General features: G+C 40.9%; 1 protein-coding gene across 1 annotated transcript in view; it reads right to left on the reverse strand.

Moving 5' to 3' along the window:
* Positions 1-4673: 4673 nt before the first annotated feature.
* The window catches only part of AMN (amnion associated transmembrane protein), a 76763-nt gene continuing 63287 nt past the window's right edge, over positions 4674-18149 (reverse strand). Inside the window, exons 7-13 of the mRNA XM_074291201.1 lie at positions 17702-17810; positions 15501-15583; positions 13989-14196; positions 11375-11555; positions 6455-6593; positions 5466-5580; positions 4674-4865 (exon numbers count right to left, since the gene is read on the reverse strand). Of these exons, the coding sequence (XP_074147302.1) occupies positions 5494-5580; positions 6455-6593; positions 11375-11555; positions 13989-14196; positions 15501-15583; positions 17702-17810 (807 nt within the window). The 3' untranslated portion in view covers positions 4674-4865; positions 5466-5493. The remainder of the gene's footprint in view (positions 4866-5465; positions 5581-6454; positions 6594-11374; positions 11556-13988; positions 14197-15500; positions 15584-17701; positions 17811-18149) is intronic.

Consider the following 18149-nt stretch of genomic DNA (forward strand, 5'->3'; position numbering starts at 1 on the left):
GTTCATAGTGATCTGTCTTAATGTAAAAATTTACTGCATGAATTCAACAGACATTTACTGAGCACTATATCATGTCTGAGTTACCTAATAAATTCACCCTGGAAGAAATTCTGATCTACATGTAAAACAGTAGCTCATGTTTCTGTAACAAGTTAAGGTTTTATAAGTATTTTTCTTATGAGAACTCTTTGAGGTAAATAGTGTAAATCCTATTATCCCCATTTTGATGATAAAGAAACCCAACATAAAGAGAGATTGCTTTTCCAAGAAAAGCTTGGAACCAAACTTTAGGTTATATTATTTCCAAGATCACTTCTCCATACTGAAGATAGTTAAAAATCCTATCTCAAAAAAATTGGGAAGATCTATTCATTATTTACCTTGTAAAGAAGTATTTGGCCTCTTATTTTAAAAGAAAATATTTGGGAAATGATGAACTTTCTAGGCTTCATTGTTTTAAGCCTGAAAGAAATCTAATTGTTGTGGAAAGTTAGATTTAGAATATCTAGATAGAGGCTTTTGGTTTTTGAGAATAACAGGAAGCTCACCCTCCTACAAGTGCCTTCTAAAAAAGAAAAATTCTAACTTTAGTTTCTATTACACCTTTAAGGTTTGCAAAACTTAAAATTTTCATGAGTTCACATCTTGCCTCAGAAACATTGTGATCCTAGGCAAGCCACTTTACCCTACTTGCCTTGTTTCCTCATCTGTAAAATAAGCTGGCAAAGGAAATGGCAAATGCTATCTTTGTCAAGAAAATCAAGGAGAGGAGATAGTTGCAAAGCTTACCTATGGCCATGCAGTGGTGACTGGGTCTGGCAAATTATAGTGAGGTAGAGTTGTAATGCAGCTCTATACAGGATGTCCAAAAAGTCTTGATGCAGTTTTGTTTTAATGGCTTAAAAATAACTAATATAACTTCTTTTGTAAATAATAATTAACTAGCTAAAAGGACCTGGAATACTTGGACCACTAAAATTAAGGGAAAAGTCAGTGGAGCTTCTAACTAGTGGCATCGTCTCCTTAGGGTACTAGAAAACATTGGAGGAAGTGAAATATAACACACCTGGTCCTCCGATGGTGGGGACCAGAGGTTTATTAAAGGCAATCAGGAACAATTATAATCTGTGGAGTAAATGGGTGAGGGGGAAAAGCATTAAACTTAAATAGCTTAAAACTGCACCCAGACTTTTGGGACACCCTAGCCCTAGGCAATTATTCCCAAATAACCAAATATCTCTTTACCATCTCAAATTGAATGTCTCACAAGCATCTCAGACTCAGAGAATTCATCATCTTTACTCCAAAAACATTTTCCTCTTCCTACCATCTCTACAACTGCCAAGGGCACTATTAGTGTCCCAGTTACCAAGCCAACAATCTTTGTGTCGTCTTCCTCTACTCAATCTCACTCTATAGATCCAGTCAGTTGTCAAGACTTATTTTTACTTTCGTAGTACCTCTTAGGTACTCTTCTCTCCATTCATGCAGTCTTTCATGCCTCATCCCTGCTTTCTAACAGTTTTTTGTCTCAAGTTCCTCCTGATTCCAGTCCATCCTCCACTCAGCTGTCATGTTATTTTTTTAAAGTATAGTCTAATAATGTCACACCTTGTTCCCCTCTAGTTTCCCACTGCCTCCAAAAGAGTCTGTGGTCCCTATTGTCTGAGACACCAACACCCCCTCCCAATTAACCTACAATACCCTGAAGGGAGTCTACTAGTTAGAGGCTCCACTGATACCATTTTAGGGCCCCAAGCACCTTAGTTACTTTTAGACACATTTTATCTTTTACAAAAGATTATTTCTTCCAAAAGAATAATGACATACAAATTTTCCTTCCCCTAACATATTACTCCAAAATCTCAATCTCTGGGGAGAGGAGGGAGATTAGATTCATTTAGCCTAACAACTTAATTTATAAACCAGATTCAAAACAATCCCTTCCCTCCGACTAGTTTCTCAAGACTTCCCACTAGGCTAGTTTCAACATCTGGCTTCCAGTGGGGCAGGGACTCCACTTCCTGAACCTAGAACTGAAAAGGACAAATGAAACATCAAAACTCCACCATCTTAGACAAGGGAGAACCAACCTTTAGGCCCTTTCTCAGATTATATTTGTGCCACTCGATGGGGAGAAATGAATCCTATACTCCTGGACCAGTCAAGAAGAGAGAGACTGTCCAGTCAGGTAGAGTTAAAAGATACAACCAATGCAGACAAGTTTCTGACTAATATGGCAAATCAATAGAGAGCAAACACATGAACCAGGTTGTTGGTCTTCCAGAAGTAGATTCTTGGCATCTTCCACACGAGTGCTTCATTTTAGGTGATCTGAGCATATGCCTAGTCCTAATAAATTGTGCTTCTAGTAATCCACCCACCCACTCCATTGTAGGCCCCTTTTCTTTTTGGCAAGTTCTTCCTAGGGCCTCCATTTTGGAGAGGGGCCCAGAATGAACATAATTCATTATTCTAATTCTGACTATCCCCACTTCCTTCAGAAGGATTTTCCTGGTCTCTCCAACTGCTAATGCTTTCTCTTCTCATTACTTTCCATCTACATTATATGTATCTAGTTATTTATGTTTTTGTTATGCCCTCTTTGAGGGCAAGGTAAATTTCTTGATATCCTCAGCACTGAAAAAGCGGCCAGCACCTAATAGTGCTTAATAAATACTTGACTTATTTTTCTTCATGACCAATGGAAATCTGAGGAAATATTAAAAAGTGTAGATTTCTCATCACTTCAGGAAAGTAAGAATCCAATCATACACCAGTCTCCAACAAACATATAACACATAGATATATCTAAGAGCTAAGAATTTACTAAGAGCTACTAGCTATGAACCTACAACCATTGTAAGGCCAGTTGTGGCCAGGTTTTATCAATCACTATCTGAGCCCTAGGATTGTTGGGGAGAATCTTAGGAGGCAATTCCCTAAGAAGTCACCCCCCTAGTCCAGTCACTTCCTTCTGGTCCTTGCTCAGCTTCTGGGCTTCGGTACAAAAACAGGAAACCCTCAAATTCATCAAAGACACTGTCTCACCATTTGAAAAATCCAAAATTAATCTGGGGCTATGTATGAGCCCTCCTTTCACCTCAAATTTGATGGAGCAGGGATCACAATTACTTCTGAAAAATGAGACATGCTACACATTCTCCATGTCATCGAATGAGAAGAGTATAAAAGCCAGTGTAAATTACAGCATCATGCAGCTCTTTTGAGCACTTCATGGAAACTCTCTCCAGGTTGTCACCAATCCACTAATTGCATTTTTGGTTTATTTTTCAACCAATTTAGAATCTGTTGAAATACTCTGTTTCAACCCACCTTCTCTCCAACTCACCTCACTCCATTTTGTCCACAAGCTTTGTGTGAGAGATTGTCAAATTTCTTTCTGAATTTCAGGTAAACTTACATATCTACAATAGAAACAACATTGGGAATATAGGAGAGTGAGGGTGAAAGAGACAAAAAAAAGTCATCCTCAAAGTCAGAATAACCTAGAATCAAGTTTCACTTCTTTCACTCATAATCTGCCTATTCACTCATAATCCCAGGCAATCCTCTCGGCCTGTAAGTTTTAGACATTCTTCACCTTGACTTCCTATACACCAATTAAATCTCAGATCTGGAACAATTTGTGCACTGAGTTTCCTCACCTCTATTCAGGAAGGAAACATTTCTTCGCCAACTGGAAGGAAACAAGAATTGTGTGATTCTGCCTCTTCATTTTGGAGGGAATAGACTCAGAATGTAGAAGAGATCTCCTACCGTCACAGTGTCATGTATGCACATAACACACATACATTTACCTTGATTTACCATCCTACTAGCCCTGGCAGAAAAGGAAAAAGGGGTGAATGCCTTCTCCAATGGGGTAGCCTAGAGCAGATCCTGAATTTTCAAGGATTGAGGGAAGAGAGCCACTACCTGGAGATATTGGTTCCTGCCACCCCCATTCCAATGCAGGTCACCAGATGATGCATTTCGTGGCCATGATAATTCATGTAGATGACCTACATTCTAAGGTATAAAAAAGACCATTTATTTGATAAATATATCCAATTCTTCCATGACCCATGGAGTCTTTTTGACAAAGATATCAGTGTAGTTTGCCATTTCCTTTCTCAGCTCATTTTACAAATGGGGAAACTGAGGCAAGTCACTTGCCCAGGGTCACTCATCATCTAGAAAGTGCTCAAGGCTGGATTTAAACTCAGGAAAAAGTGTTCAAGGCTGAATTTAAATTCAGGAAGACGAGTGTTCTTGATTTCAGATCCAGAGCTCTATCCACTGTGCCCTCCCCCAGATCATAAGATCATTGATCAAGAACTGGAATGAGCCCCAAAGGTTCTGAAACAACTCCCCCCTCCATTAAGATAGAGAAAAAAAAATGGAAACAAACATAATTAAGTACCCTGTCCAAGATCACAGCTAGTTAAGTATCCAAAATAAGATTTGAACCAGTCTTTTTGACTGAATTTGATGTTTTCTCCAATACACAATCTGAATTGCTAGAAGCAGCTCACTCTCCAGGGATACCATGACATTTCTACTAAATAAAGTTCTGATATTTCCATGACCCTCCTTCAGCAGAAGAGAATCAGAGGGAAGTAAATGAGCTCTCCAGCTATTCCTCCTTAGTATTCAGAAAATATCAAAACTTTTGCTAGTTGGATAACTTTTATTGAAAAAGACCAGCTCTTCTTTCTCTAGCTCTTAGGTGATGGCAAGGCTAGTGCTGCCCTCCCACTGTCTGTCTGCAGGGAACCTTCAGCTTCCTCTCTCTGGGTGGAAGATGGGTCACACTTTGCCGTTCTAGTTTCTCCTCTGGACATCCTGAACCAACATCAGAGCTGGAGGGAAATAAAGATCATTTTACAGAGGAGTAAACTGAGGCCCAGAGAAAGGAAGAGATTTGCTTAAAGTTAACGTAGTAAGTCAGTGTCAGGAACGTTAACATTCAGTCAAGAGACTGTGGGGTTGAGAGAAAGAAAGAAGTAATTCCTGTGGGGAAGAAATGAGTAGCCATACACTGCAGAAAGGTAAGGGCCAACCAAGGGCAGAGCTCGATTAGGGGAAACAAAGCAAGGAATGCTGGATGCTCAGAAGGCTGGATGGCTTGATCCCAAAGCTGGGAAGTCAGGTTTCCATTATAGCACACATTTATAGTATACCCTGGTAGGAAAGTGCGTGGATGGTACCCTGTGCTGGGGAAGGATGAATGAAAGGCAGTTTAGAAGCTGACCATCATGGGAGACAGCTTGCCCATCCATCCATTCATTCGTTAGAAATTCAGGTTGTCTGGGTGAGGGCTGGGGAAAATCCATTTCACAGATGTGGAAACAGGTTATTATAAGAGAGATTAAGTGACAACTTAGGATCACAAACTAGTGTCTGAGGCAGGATTTGAATTCAAGTCTTCCTGATTCCAGTCCAGGCTCAGAGGACCTCACCGAGGCAAAAGTGAAGAGCAGGAGGCCCTTAGATGTCTGTTTCAAACAAGGGGTTAGTGAAATAGCTGCCACTATTCCTGTTGAGGCTCGTTGGAAAAGAGGCATCATCCAAAACCTATGGAGAAGAGAGACAAAGAGAAGCAGAATTAAAAAGGAAGGGAGACAGGGATGGAGAGGAAGGCAGGGGGAGGTGTGGAAAGAATAAGAAGACAGACACACAGGAAAAGACACAGGGATGTAGACATGACAGGCAGACAGAACAAGAAAGGTAGAGAAGCAAATAGGAGGCAATCCCAGAGGAACAAAAGAAGAGACAGATTAGAGTCAAAAAAAGAAATTCCCCCCACCCATCTGTTGGAAAACAAGGGGCAGGGTGGAGTGGGAAAATCCCTGGGTGCCATGGACTACCATCACTCTGATCATCTCTGCCTCTTCTTCACAAACTCTCTCTTTACCCAGCCCCCTGAGGACATCCTCACTTCCTTTTCAGCTGTCCAGAAACCAACATTTCTGGCCAGACACCATGACCTCAGTGCCTCCAGTGTTGTGGCCACAAGATACTGTCCAAGAAATTGGGCCTGATTTATTCTCTAACCTTTATTCTGGAAGTTTTGGGTGGAGCAAAATGAGAGCAGGTGCAAAGGAGAATGGAGAAAGAATCTCAGTGGTTTTCTGTCAAAGACCAAAACCTATTTCTCCAAAATCCCACTCCTATCTGGGGCCCTGGAGATAAGGAGAAAGAGGCAGACCACTGAGGGGCCTACCAGTTATATCCAGGGCTGACTTCCAGCTGGATGGTTCTCCATGACTCTACTAATTGGCTCTCCTAGCTATGTGAAGACCTGTGACTTCCTCCCAAATCTGACCTCCAATAACTTCTGGGTCTCCCCCAAGTTGTGCAACCTTCAGAGACTATAAAGCTTAAACTCTGATCTCTTGTTCTTTGAAGTTATGTGACCCTTTAATTCACTGTAGAAACATCTGCTCACCACTTCCACATTGGGGCCAGGATTCAGGCCGGAGACAGAAGGCAGACTGCCAAAAATGGGATTCTCGAAGCCTAGGTTTCCTTGGTTTGATGCAGATTCTGATCTGTGCCATAGCGTGGGGATTGGCAGGGGCCACAACCTGGAGACCAAGAAGGGGAATATCCAGAAGGTTTTGCAAGGGTCAATGCTGAAAAATTATCCATGCATATGTCTTGTAAAGTATAATAACATACTTTAAGAAAAGAGGTTGCTCCTGGATACTTTTGTAACTTCCTTTCTACCTCAATCCCCTGCAGCAATAAGAGCCAGGAGCACCAGAAAGGCTGACCCTAGTTCTGTAATTCACTGAATGCCCAACTTAGGCAGCCTTTCCTTCTCTGAACCTCAGTTTCCTCTTCTGTAAGATAGAGATAATTAAAAAAAATGGTGGCTAGAGAGATGAAAGTCTCATCTAGCTGGACACTTTTCATTTTACAGATGGGGAAGGGTCAACTTCAAAGTTCCATCATCTCAAAATCCTCTGCTCTTTCTATTCTTTGCTTCATTCCTTGGGAAGGTAAAGATGGATACAGCAAGAAGACAGATGGAAATAATAAGCACACATTTGTGTAGTGCTTTAAAGTTTGCAAAATAATTTATATCTGTTATTTCATTTGGTCTTCACACCAATATTATAAAAGTTTCTTTTATTACCCATTTCATAGATGTGGAAACAGAGATTAAGTGACAACTCAGGATCACATAACTAGTGTCTGTGAGGCAGGATTTGAATTCAAGTCTTCCTGATTCCAGTCCAGTACTCTTATCACCTGTGCCACTTAGCTCCTCCAAACTGAGAAATCACTGTACTTAGCTGGGAAAGGACTTGTAACCTATAAATTACATAGTAAGTTGTAAAGAACACTCTGGGTACATGTGAAGGCTCCCTTTTATTGCTGAATAAAGAAATATTTCATTTCCCTTGAATCTCTCTGCCTTATCCTCACTATTTCTTAAGGCTCGTGGATTTATTGCTATTCCTAGTTTAACCTAAGATCAGGAATAGTATCTTTTAGCAAGTTTCTCCTTTCATCACCATCATTACTAAAATTGACTTTAGGCAAATCACTTAACTTATTTTAAGTTTCAACATCCAACTTTTTCTTTATTTAATTTTCATTAGTATTTTATTTTCCAAATATATGTAAAGATAGTTTTCAACATTTGTTTATTCATTTTTGTAAGACTTTGTGTTCCAAATGTTTCTACCTTATTCCTCCCCAAGACAGCAAGTAATAAAATAATAAAAGATTAAATGTGGACAGTTCTTTTAAACATATTTCCATATTTGTCATGTTGAAATTGCATAACTTTTTTCCCCCAATTAACTTTTTTCCCCTAAGGCAATTGGGGTTAAGTGACTTGCTCAGGGTCACAGAGCTAGGAAGTGGTAAGTGTCTGAGACCACATTTGAACTCAGGTCCTCCTGACTTCAGGGCTGGTGCTCTATCCACTGCACCACCTAGCTGCCCCTAAATCACCTAACTTTTGAGGGGCCTTCTGATCATCCCAAACTTACTAGAGCCATTATGAAAAAATGGCTACCTCCAATCCAATCCGCATCCACACTTTCCTAATGCAGACATTCTGATTATATTATTCTTTCACTCAAAAAACCTTCAATGGCTCTCTACTACTTAAAGCAATGGTTTTTTAAAAAAAATTATAACTTTTTATTGACAGAACATATGCATGGGTAATTTTTACAACATTATCCCTTGCACTCGCTTCTGTTTGAACTTTTCTCTTCCCTCCCTCCACCCCCTCCCCTAGATGGCAGGCAGTCTCATACATGTTAAACATGTTAAAGTATATCCTAGATATGTACAGATCCGTACAGTTCTCTTGTTGCACAAGAAAAATTGGATTCAGAAGGTAAAAATAACCTGGGAAGAAAAACAAGAATGCAAGTAGTCCACATTCATTTCCCAGTGTTCCTTCTCTGGTGTAGCTGATTCTGTCCATTGATCAATTGGAACTGAATTGGATCTTCTCTTAAAGCAATGATTTTGAAATTTGTTGACCAAGGACTCCTTGGAGGCTATGGAGCAATCAAGAGGCCCAAGAGGTCTCCCTTTCCTCTTTAGATTACATAGTGCAGTATAATATAAAGGCAGTAATTTAATCTGAAGCCTTTGGTTTCAATTAGTTAAGAAACTCTTACCTGTCTTTCTTAACTATCAATTTAGAGATAGTCCTGTCAGCCAAATCTGTTTTTTTCCATTATCAAAAGACTAATCATTTTCTTTGAGTAAATTGGGTAGAAAATTTAGGGGGAAATTCCTTTCTCTCTGAAAGAAAAGTCGATCATACAAGAGACCCTTGGGGGATCCTCTTAATTGATCCTTCTTAAAATCCTAAAGATTTAAGGATCTTAAATTGATCCTTAAAAAATCAATTTAAGATTGATATCTTTAAAAAGAGATAAAAATCTCCTCTTTTTTATGTTTTACTCAGATTGCTGTAATGCTCAGACTCAGAAAAAAATGTTTTAGTGGCTTCAGTTAATGGAAGTATCTCTTGAGTTCTTTGACCAATGGTCTCCTTCCACCATTTAAAGGGAGTGTTCAAAGAAGAGGTGAATGGTTTTAGGAAGATGATTCTTTGAGGAATGTAAACATTCTAAAGTTTTTTGTTTTGTTTTGTTTTGTTTTTTTAACGATCTAGGCATCCCTATCTTGCCCCAGTTGGACATGCAAGGTCTACTTTTGGGCCCAAATCTTATCTGAGCTCTGTGCTGAGATCTGAGCCAGTTCAGTTACCCACCTCCAAACCCAATGCAATTCAAGAGATCCTCCTCCAGCCTCAATCTCTCCAGGAGCAGATATTTTCAAACATGTACCACCATGTTCAGCATACAGATTAAAATGATTACTGTTCTGAGACTTTTACTAAACTCTGACCCTTTGCTAAGTCCTAAGTGAGTTTTTTCTATTGAGATTATAAATTATAATCCCAAAAATGGTTTATGTGAAAAATTTTTTTCAAAGGTACTGGGGACAGGGAGGAAGGGAAATGGGGAATAATTCTGCCAGTACTTGAACCTTTCTTTAAGCTGAAATGTTTAGAATTAGTTGAATATAAGTTAGTGAAATTGTTTCTGGCAGGCAAATATGTGCCTAAAACACTGGATATAGAATTTCCTTCCCACTCTATAAATAAATATAACTTCTGTAAACTGAAAGAAGGTCTCAAACATAGATTGCATTACCATTTTTTCAAATGTATAAAGATGCTAATGTGATTAGCTAATGTGAAAATACAATTCCATTTAAAAGTATAACCAAATTTATAATAACTTTTTTCATTTATTTTCTTATTCAATAGGGAAACAGTATAACATAATGGAATATGACAATTCAAATAAAATTTGAATCCTAATTTTGCTATTTATCATCTTGTCCTTGAGCAAGTAACTTAAACTATTTGAGCCTCAGTTTCTTCATTTGTAAAAAAGAAGAAAGAAAGAGAAATAAAGGAGGGAGGAAGAAAGGGAAAGAAGAAGGGAGGAAGGGAAGGAGGAAGAGAAAAAGGAAGGAAGAGAGAAAGGAAGGACGAGAGAAAGGAAGGAAGGAAGAGAGAAAAGAAGGAAGGAAGGAAGGAAGGAAAGGAAGGAGGGAGGAAAAGAAAAGAAAATTGGGGGAGGGGGAAATTAGACCAGAATTCTACCTGAGATAGTCTATGGTCCTATATTAATGGAAAATTCCATTTTTTCTACCTAATTCTTTTCTCAGAGAGAAAGGAATTTTCTGAATTTTTTATCTTATGCCCCTCAAAAAGTGTGTATTCCTTTGGTAATGGGGAAAACCAGATTTAGTTGAGAAAAGTGTCTCAGAATTGATAGTTTAGAAAGCCAGATAAGGGATTCTCATTTGGATGAGACTAAAGACTTCAGTTTTAAGTACTATCCTTATATTATTAGTTAGTAGTAAATTATTGTGGATCTATTTATTCATGTGTTCAATTCAACAGTTGTATTCTCTTGCCTACCGCTTGTAAGAGTCCCTCTTTTCCAGTTGAATGTAAGCTCCCTAAAAACAGGCAATGTTTTTTTTTTGTTTTGTTTTGTTTTGTGTTTTGTGTTTTGTGTTTTTTGTTTTGTTTTTTGTTTTTTGTTTTTTAATGGGAATATCCAGGATGTTTCTTGATATTAAAAAGGAGTCCCAACACTCAAAGTTGTTGGGAGGACTAGCTTATAGGCTAAAATACATTTTTTTCTGGTCATACATTTAGGGTCCTCTAATTTAATTTTTCCTTCATTTCTGGTACCTCACTCTCACCCATGCTTCTTCTGCTCCAACCTAACTGGTCTCCTCCTCTCCAGGACACAGCAGAGCCACTCTGGGCTCCATTGCTCTTCTGGCCTGGAATGCCCTACCTCTTTTCTTTTCTGTCCATTCCAAACCTATGTGATTTCCAAGCTTCTCCTTTTAACAAGTATTCCTTGGTAGCTCCAACTCCCAGCAACCTCTTAGAGCCCCTACCATCCAGATATTGGGGTATGACATTTCATCATCTTGAGAGTCTAGGTCTAGAGCAGCTAGGTGGCGCAGTGGATAGAGCACCAGCCCTGAAGTCAGGAGGGCCTGAGTTCAAATCTGGCCTCAGATACTTAACACTTCCTAGCTGTGTGACCCTGGGCAAGTCACTTAACCCCAACTGCCTCAGCCAAAAAAAAAAAAAAAGGGAGAGAGAGAGAGTTCAGGTCTTCAGGTCTATTCATACTCTATCTCCCCTAGAATGTGAGTTCCTTGAGCGCAGGAACCTTGGTTCTTACTTCTTCCTATGTCCTTCCACAACATAGAGCTGGGAAATAGGAAAGTCTTAAGACAGATAATATGGGGTGAGGAGACAGCCCCATTGGATAGGATCCATCCTTACCTGACCCGTCCAGTCCGGTGAAGAAGCAGAAGACCTCCAAGCAGTGCCATCAGCCCCAAGACCAAGGCAATAGCCATGCCAGTCACCAGCCCTGAGGTTGGTCTTTCTCCTGTGAGTCCAGCTGTGGAGCCGCTGCTGCTTGAATATTCCATGTTGCCTTGCAGGACCCCAAAGTTTGCTCCTGAGAAGGAAAATAGAAAAGGACATGTCAAATAAAAAAGAGATCCCTGCATACCACCGCTTCTCATCTAGGAAATCTCCCCCCACCAACAGAAAGAAAGATCATCAAAGAGATGGGACTACCCCGAGCACTATGGATCCTATATCAGGTAAGGATTTTCTTTTGTTTGGAGAGGAAACAGCAGAGATTTGTGTAATGGTTTCTGGGAAACTGGTCTGCTCCAAGGATGGTACAGGGACATTCTTCTCTGGTAGCTACTTCCCCTTAGTCTTCTCCTTTTCATGACCCCTTCTAACTCTGACATTCTCTCTTATTCTCTAGATTCTTTCAGCTCTGACATTCAGTATTCTAGAATGAACAGCTCTTTGAAAATTCTGGAGCGCCCAGTGAATCCAGAGTTGACCAGGTCACTCTGAATCCTCAGAAGGCTGCTCAAAAGTTTCTTCTAGTGTAAAGTCCAGGGTCCCCAGCCCGTCACTGAGGGCCAATCAATCAATCAACACGTTTATTAGCCCCTATCATATATGTCAATTACAGTGCTAAACCTTCCACCAAAATCATCTCCCCTGACCTGACTCTAATTGGCAGCTAAGCCAGTGGCATTGATGGAAGGGGTTTCTCTCCCATTACTATCTCTGAGGGTACTCATACATAAATCTCTTAGTCTATTTTTGCCTTCAATCTGGAGATTTGGGAAGAAGATGGTAACTGTTCAAGTTGCATTTTCAATCCCATTTTCATGAGGTCTTCCCTGATCATTCCAATCCCCATTGCTCTCTCACTTTCCATTCACTTTTCAAATTCTTGACTTTTGAGGCAACAGCCTACCTGTAAATGACCCCTAAGGCTACCACCAATCTTTTAATGACCTTTTATAAGTTCTCATCCTTCTTGACCTCTTAGCATTAGTCACTATTGACCACTTCCTCTCCCTGGATGTTCTCCTCTCCTTTGTCTTTTGGGTTTCCTGGTTCTTCTCTCATTAATCATATATGCCTCTTCAGTTTCTTCACTGGGATCACATTCATGCTTCATCCCTCTAAGAATGGGAACCCTCAACATTCCTTTTTGGGCCCTCTTCTCTCTGCACTCTCTCCCTGAGGAATCCCCTCAGGTTTGTAAAAATGGAAATATTAATAACACCTACTTCCAGGGCTGACAGGTGAAGGGGTCAGATTAGGTGACCTCTAGGTCCTGCCCAGTTCCAGATCTATGATCCATCAAGACAAAGAGGAATGGATCATGTTAGAAGAGGGAAATGGTCATTAATAGTTAACATTTATATTAGGTTTTAAATAAATGATCTCATTTGACCTTCATAACCCTGTGAGGAAGATGCTAATGTTATCCCCCATTTTGCAGAAGATGAAATTAAGGCTACAAGTGATTTGCCTAGGATCACCCAGCTAAGATGTATCTAACGGGATGGAAAGAGCCACCTGAATCCAGAAAGAGGACTGGGGGGATCACGACATAGTATTTTCACCTTTTTTGTTACTGTTGTTTGCTTGCTTGTTTTTTTCCCCCTTTTTGATCTGATTTTTCTTGTACAGCATGATGAATGTGGAAATATGTTTAGAAGAATTGCACATGTTTAACAGTGGATTACTTGCTGTTTAGGGGAGGGTGGTGGGAGGAATGGAGGGAGAAAATTTTGGAACACAAGGTTTTGCAAGAGTGAACGTTGAAAACTATCTTTGCTTGTGTTTTTCAAAAGCTTTTACTGAAAAAAGTGTTTAAGCAGGATTAGAATTTTGACTTTCCTGATTTTAGGTCTAACATTCTATCCACTGCTCTATTTAGCTGTCTCACCGGGGACAGGGCAAGAAGTATATTTCTGAATCCAGGAAGCCTAACAAGCTTGAAGACTGAGCTCAGGAGTCTCAGGGCTCCTGAATTAGGTTCTGATGATCAAAGAAGGTTTAAAAGAAAGTAAAAAGTGAAAGGCACGGGCCTGAAGGCAAAGTCTCCTAGAAGACTGGCTCTAATCTTAGGAGTTCTAGTCTAAGGAAGCTGACCTAGATCTAGGTAAGTTCTTGGAATCTTGGGACAACCAGGTATCACTAGTTGCTGTCACTCTGGAACTTCTGGTGAGTAATTTTCCTGCTCTGAGACTCAGCTTTCTTCTCTGGATATAACACCCATCTTCTTTTTCTCACAGGAACATTGTGAGAATCCAGTGTTTGGGAAAGTGCTTTGGAAATTGTAAAGAGCTTACAGGCACATTATAAGGGTTTATTAAGAAGGCTGCCTGGCGGGGAAAGGTTTGGGGCAGCAACTGAAACCGAGCTATACAATGGGAAAGTCAGTGCTACAGAGAGACTGCCCTGATCCCTTGCTCAGTCTTCCTCTGGACCCGACACACAGGGCAGCATCTCTTTAAGGAGCCTGAGTGGGGCAGGGGATGGGGAGGGAGGACGTTGGGGGCAGTACCTTGCTCAGCCACATCAGTGAGGATGGCTTGGGCCACATGTATAGCTGCCCTTCCTGCCTCAGGTCCGGCTCCATCATCCATCAGCACCACCTGGATCTGAGGCATGGTCCCAGCCTGTCGCTTCCCACGAGCTGTGTGCACCGCCCCTGGCACTGTGTTGGCCCTGTGTACTTTTGAGATGGCCATGCGCACCCCCGAAGCCTGGGGCTGAGAATGGCATAGGATCAGCCCAAGAAGTGGGGTGGAACAAGGTGGACAGATTGTCCTCTGAGAGAATGACCAGGCCGTGGGGAGTTGAGGGCCTGTGTGAGGTGGGGATAGACCAGTCCCTGGGGGAGGGAGGAGAATGTGGGACATAAGGTCAGATGGAAAGTCTGGAGAGGAAGGGAAGTCCTTAAGAGGGCTATTCCCTGGGTAGGGAATGAGGTTCAGCTTAGAGGAGGAGAGGCAATAAGCTTGGTAGTACAGGAGGTCAGCCTAGTGATTTAGCAAAAGGTGGATAGGACATCCTTTTTTGCTGAAGTAGGGAATTGGACTTTTTTCATGAGCACTCTCAGTGAAGGTTAGAGGGGGAGGATCCCTGGCCTAAGCCTCTCTCTTTCCTCGTAGCATTGTTGAAGGGAGGAAGGAATGAGGAAAGAGGAAGGAAGCAAGCCTTTATTAATCACCTACCATATGCTAGGCTGGAGGCAGCTACATGGATAGAGCACTGGGCCTAAAGTTAGGAAAATCTGAGTTCAAATTCAAAACTCATATACCCAATAGTTGTATTATAGTGACTCTATCTGAGTCACTTAACTTTGGCTTAATCTTTAATCCTTAATTCACTGGAGAAGAAAATGGCAAACTACTCTCATATCTTTGTCAAGGACAGCATTGGTGGGCTATGGTCCTTAGGGTCATGGAGAGAGGGACATGACCGACTGATTTGGCAACAAATGTGCTAAGTGCTTCATCACACTTCATTTGATCCTCACAACAAACCTGGGAGGGAGGCATTATTATTTCTCCATTTTATAATTGAAGAAACTGAAACAGACAGAGGGAAAGGATTTGCCTAATGTCACTAGTAAGGATCTGAGGGGGAAATTTATACTTGGGTGTTCCTGACTCCAGGCTCAGGAGAAGCTTGAGAGGCCAAGGAAGAGAGAAGAATGTTGGGAGAAAATTGAGAGAAAAGAGAGGGAAGAAAAGGAGAGAGAAAAGGAGAAAGGTCGTGGGGAGAAAAGGTAGGAAGCACTGGGAGGGAGGAAATTTCCACCAGGCTGGAGGGGAGGGGTCAGGCCCCCTGGAATGAACTTCAGGAATGATGATCTGAGGCAGATGACTGAAGTGAAGGAATTTCAGGGAAGGGGGATCCTGCCCTTCTTCCTGAACTGTACCCTAGGTAGATCTAATGAGAGGAGCTGAGAAACTCCTGGGATATTATGGAAGAACCTCGGGAAAGAGACCTGGAGACTGGCAGGCTTGTCATCTTCCCTATTCCCCCCTCCCACCCAAATTTACATTACCTGGTCCAGGAAGGTATGGAGCAGCCTCTGCTTGTACTGTTGGAGATCAAAGGCCTGGGTGTAGTTGAGGAAGAGCATAGCTCCTGCGGAATAGGAAGGAGATTACCATGGACCCCTCCTCCTCCTCTGGGGGCCACATAGGGATTTACCCATCCCCTAACCTCTCTTTCCCACTTTTTTGTGTGCCTACCTAACTGTCCCCTGGCAGGTATCTAGAAATCACAGGGCATACATAGGAGCCAGGGGTGCTCTTGAAGAGATAAAGAAGCCTCAGACTGGAAGTCAAGAGACTGGGGTCTTGTGCTAGCTCTGCTCCTGATTTGCTGATGATGGACTTCCCTCCCAGAGTCTCAACATTTTCATTTCATAATCAGGGAGTTGGACTAGATCATATCTGAAACCCAATCATTATAAATCTGGAGCTGATATGTAACTATTGATATATAACTTGTTTCCTCATTGGCATGTAAGCTCCTTGAAGGTAGTAATGTTCTGCCATATTGGATGAATCAAAAGCTGGAATTAAGATCGCTGGGAGAAATGTCAACAATCTCAGATAGGCAGATGATAACAATCTGATGGCAGAAAGTGAAGAAGAATTTAGAAGCCTGTTGAGGAGGGTGAAAGAGGAGAGTGTAAAAGCTGGCTTGAAGCTTAACAGCACAACAACTAAGATCTGATCCAGCCATTCTGGAGAGCAATTTGGAACGATGCCCAAAGGGCTCTCAAACCACTCTGATACAGCAGTGTCACTACTGGGTTCACTATGGGTCTGTATCCCAAAGAGATCATAAAAGAGGGAAGAAAACCCATATGTGCAAAAATGTTTGTAGCAGCTTTTTGTGGTGGCAATTATTGGAAAATGAGTAGATGCCCATTATTTGGAGAATGGCTGAATAAATCGTGTTTATGAAAATAATGAAATATTATTGTATTGTAAAAATATAATGAATAGGCTGATTTCAGAAATGTCTGGAAAAAATTTACATGACCTGATGCTCAGTGAAGCAAGCAGAACAAGGAAAACATTGTACAAAGCAACAGCAAGGTTGTATGATGATCAGCTATGATAGATTTGGTTCTTCTCAGTAGTTCTGTGATCCAAGGCAATCCCAATAAACTTTGGATGGAAAATGCCATCTGCATCCAGACAATTATGGCCACTGAATGTGAATCAACACATACTATTTTCACCTTTTTTTTTCTTCTCTTTTTCTTTTTTATGGTTTTTCTCTTTTGCTCTGATTTTTCTCTCCTAACGTGACTTATATATGAATGTAAACACACATGTATAACCTGAATAAAAGAACTAATCAAAAAAGAAAAAATAAGATCATGGCAACTGGTCCCATCACTTCCTGACAAATAGAAGAAGAAATGGAAGCAGTCAGGCTTTGTATTCTTGAGCTCAAAGATCACTGTAGACAGCAATTGCAGCCATTAACATTCTTGCTCCTTGGAAGGAAAACTATGACAAATCTGGACAATATGCTAAAAAGCAGAGACATGACCTTTCTGACAAATGTCCATATAGTGAAAGCTTGATTGTTCCAGTAGTAACATATGGCTTTAAGAGTTGGACTTCAAGGAAAACTGAGTGCTTTTAAATTGTGGTGTTGGAGACTATTAAGAGTCCCTTGGACAACAAGCAGATCAAAACAATCAATACTTTTTTTTCCCCTGAGGTAATTGGGATTAAATGACTTGCCCAGGGTCACACAGCTAGGAAGTGTTAAGTGTCTGAGACCAGATTTGAACTCGGGTCCTCCTGACTTCAGGCTGGTACTAAAATAGTCAATACTTAAAGGCTATTTGTTGAAAGATCAAATACTGAAACTGACCTTTAAATACTTTGGCCACATAATTTAAAATGGAACTCATTGGAAAAGATCTTGATGTTGGGCAAAGTTGAAGACAAAATGAAATGGGACAATAGTGGATGAGATGAATAAATAGTATCATATAAATAACAAATATGAGCAGATTTTGACAGATAGTGGAGGACAGAAGGGCCTGTTGGGCTGTGGTCCATAGGAACACAAAAAGTTGAACATGACTAAATGACTGAATGATTGAACAACAAGAACATAGTAAGTATGGATAAATTCTTGTAGATTCATTCTGTTTGAGATCAAATATCCTTCCTCTAATTCTAGAAAGAACTATGCTTGTCCTACCTCATCTCAGGGTCCTCAACTTACCACAGATCTCACAGCACTGACCCACAGGCTTCAGGGCTCCTTGACAAGCAGGTTTGGGACAGCGACCACCAGAGGTCTGGAGCAGAGAGGCACAGATCCAGGACTTGACCTAGAATAGCATCCATCAAATACACTTTGTGAATACCCAGAATCCCTCATGCCTTTGCTTGTGGATGTGGAGGGGGATGGACAAGGGTACACAGATAGTAGATACTTTTCCTTGAGTTGGGGAGTTCTCAAACTACTCCAGGAGGAGGAGGGATAAGAGGTAGACAGGTAACCATGAGTTAATGAAAAGTGTGACCAAAATCATGAAAAAAAAGACAAAGTGTGTAGATATTCAGAGGAAGTCAGAATCTGGTCTAGCTGGAAGAAAGTTTCACAAAGGAAATAGAGCCTGAACTAAGCCTTGAAGCATCCTTCAAGAGAAAAATTTCAAAAGTCACAT

Source organism: Sminthopsis crassicaudata, chromosome 2 (assembly GCF_048593235.1).
Source record: "Sminthopsis crassicaudata isolate SCR6 chromosome 2, ASM4859323v1, whole genome shotgun sequence".
In the NCBI taxonomy this organism is placed as follows: domain Eukaryota; kingdom Metazoa; phylum Chordata; class Mammalia; order Dasyuromorphia; family Dasyuridae; genus Sminthopsis; species Sminthopsis crassicaudata.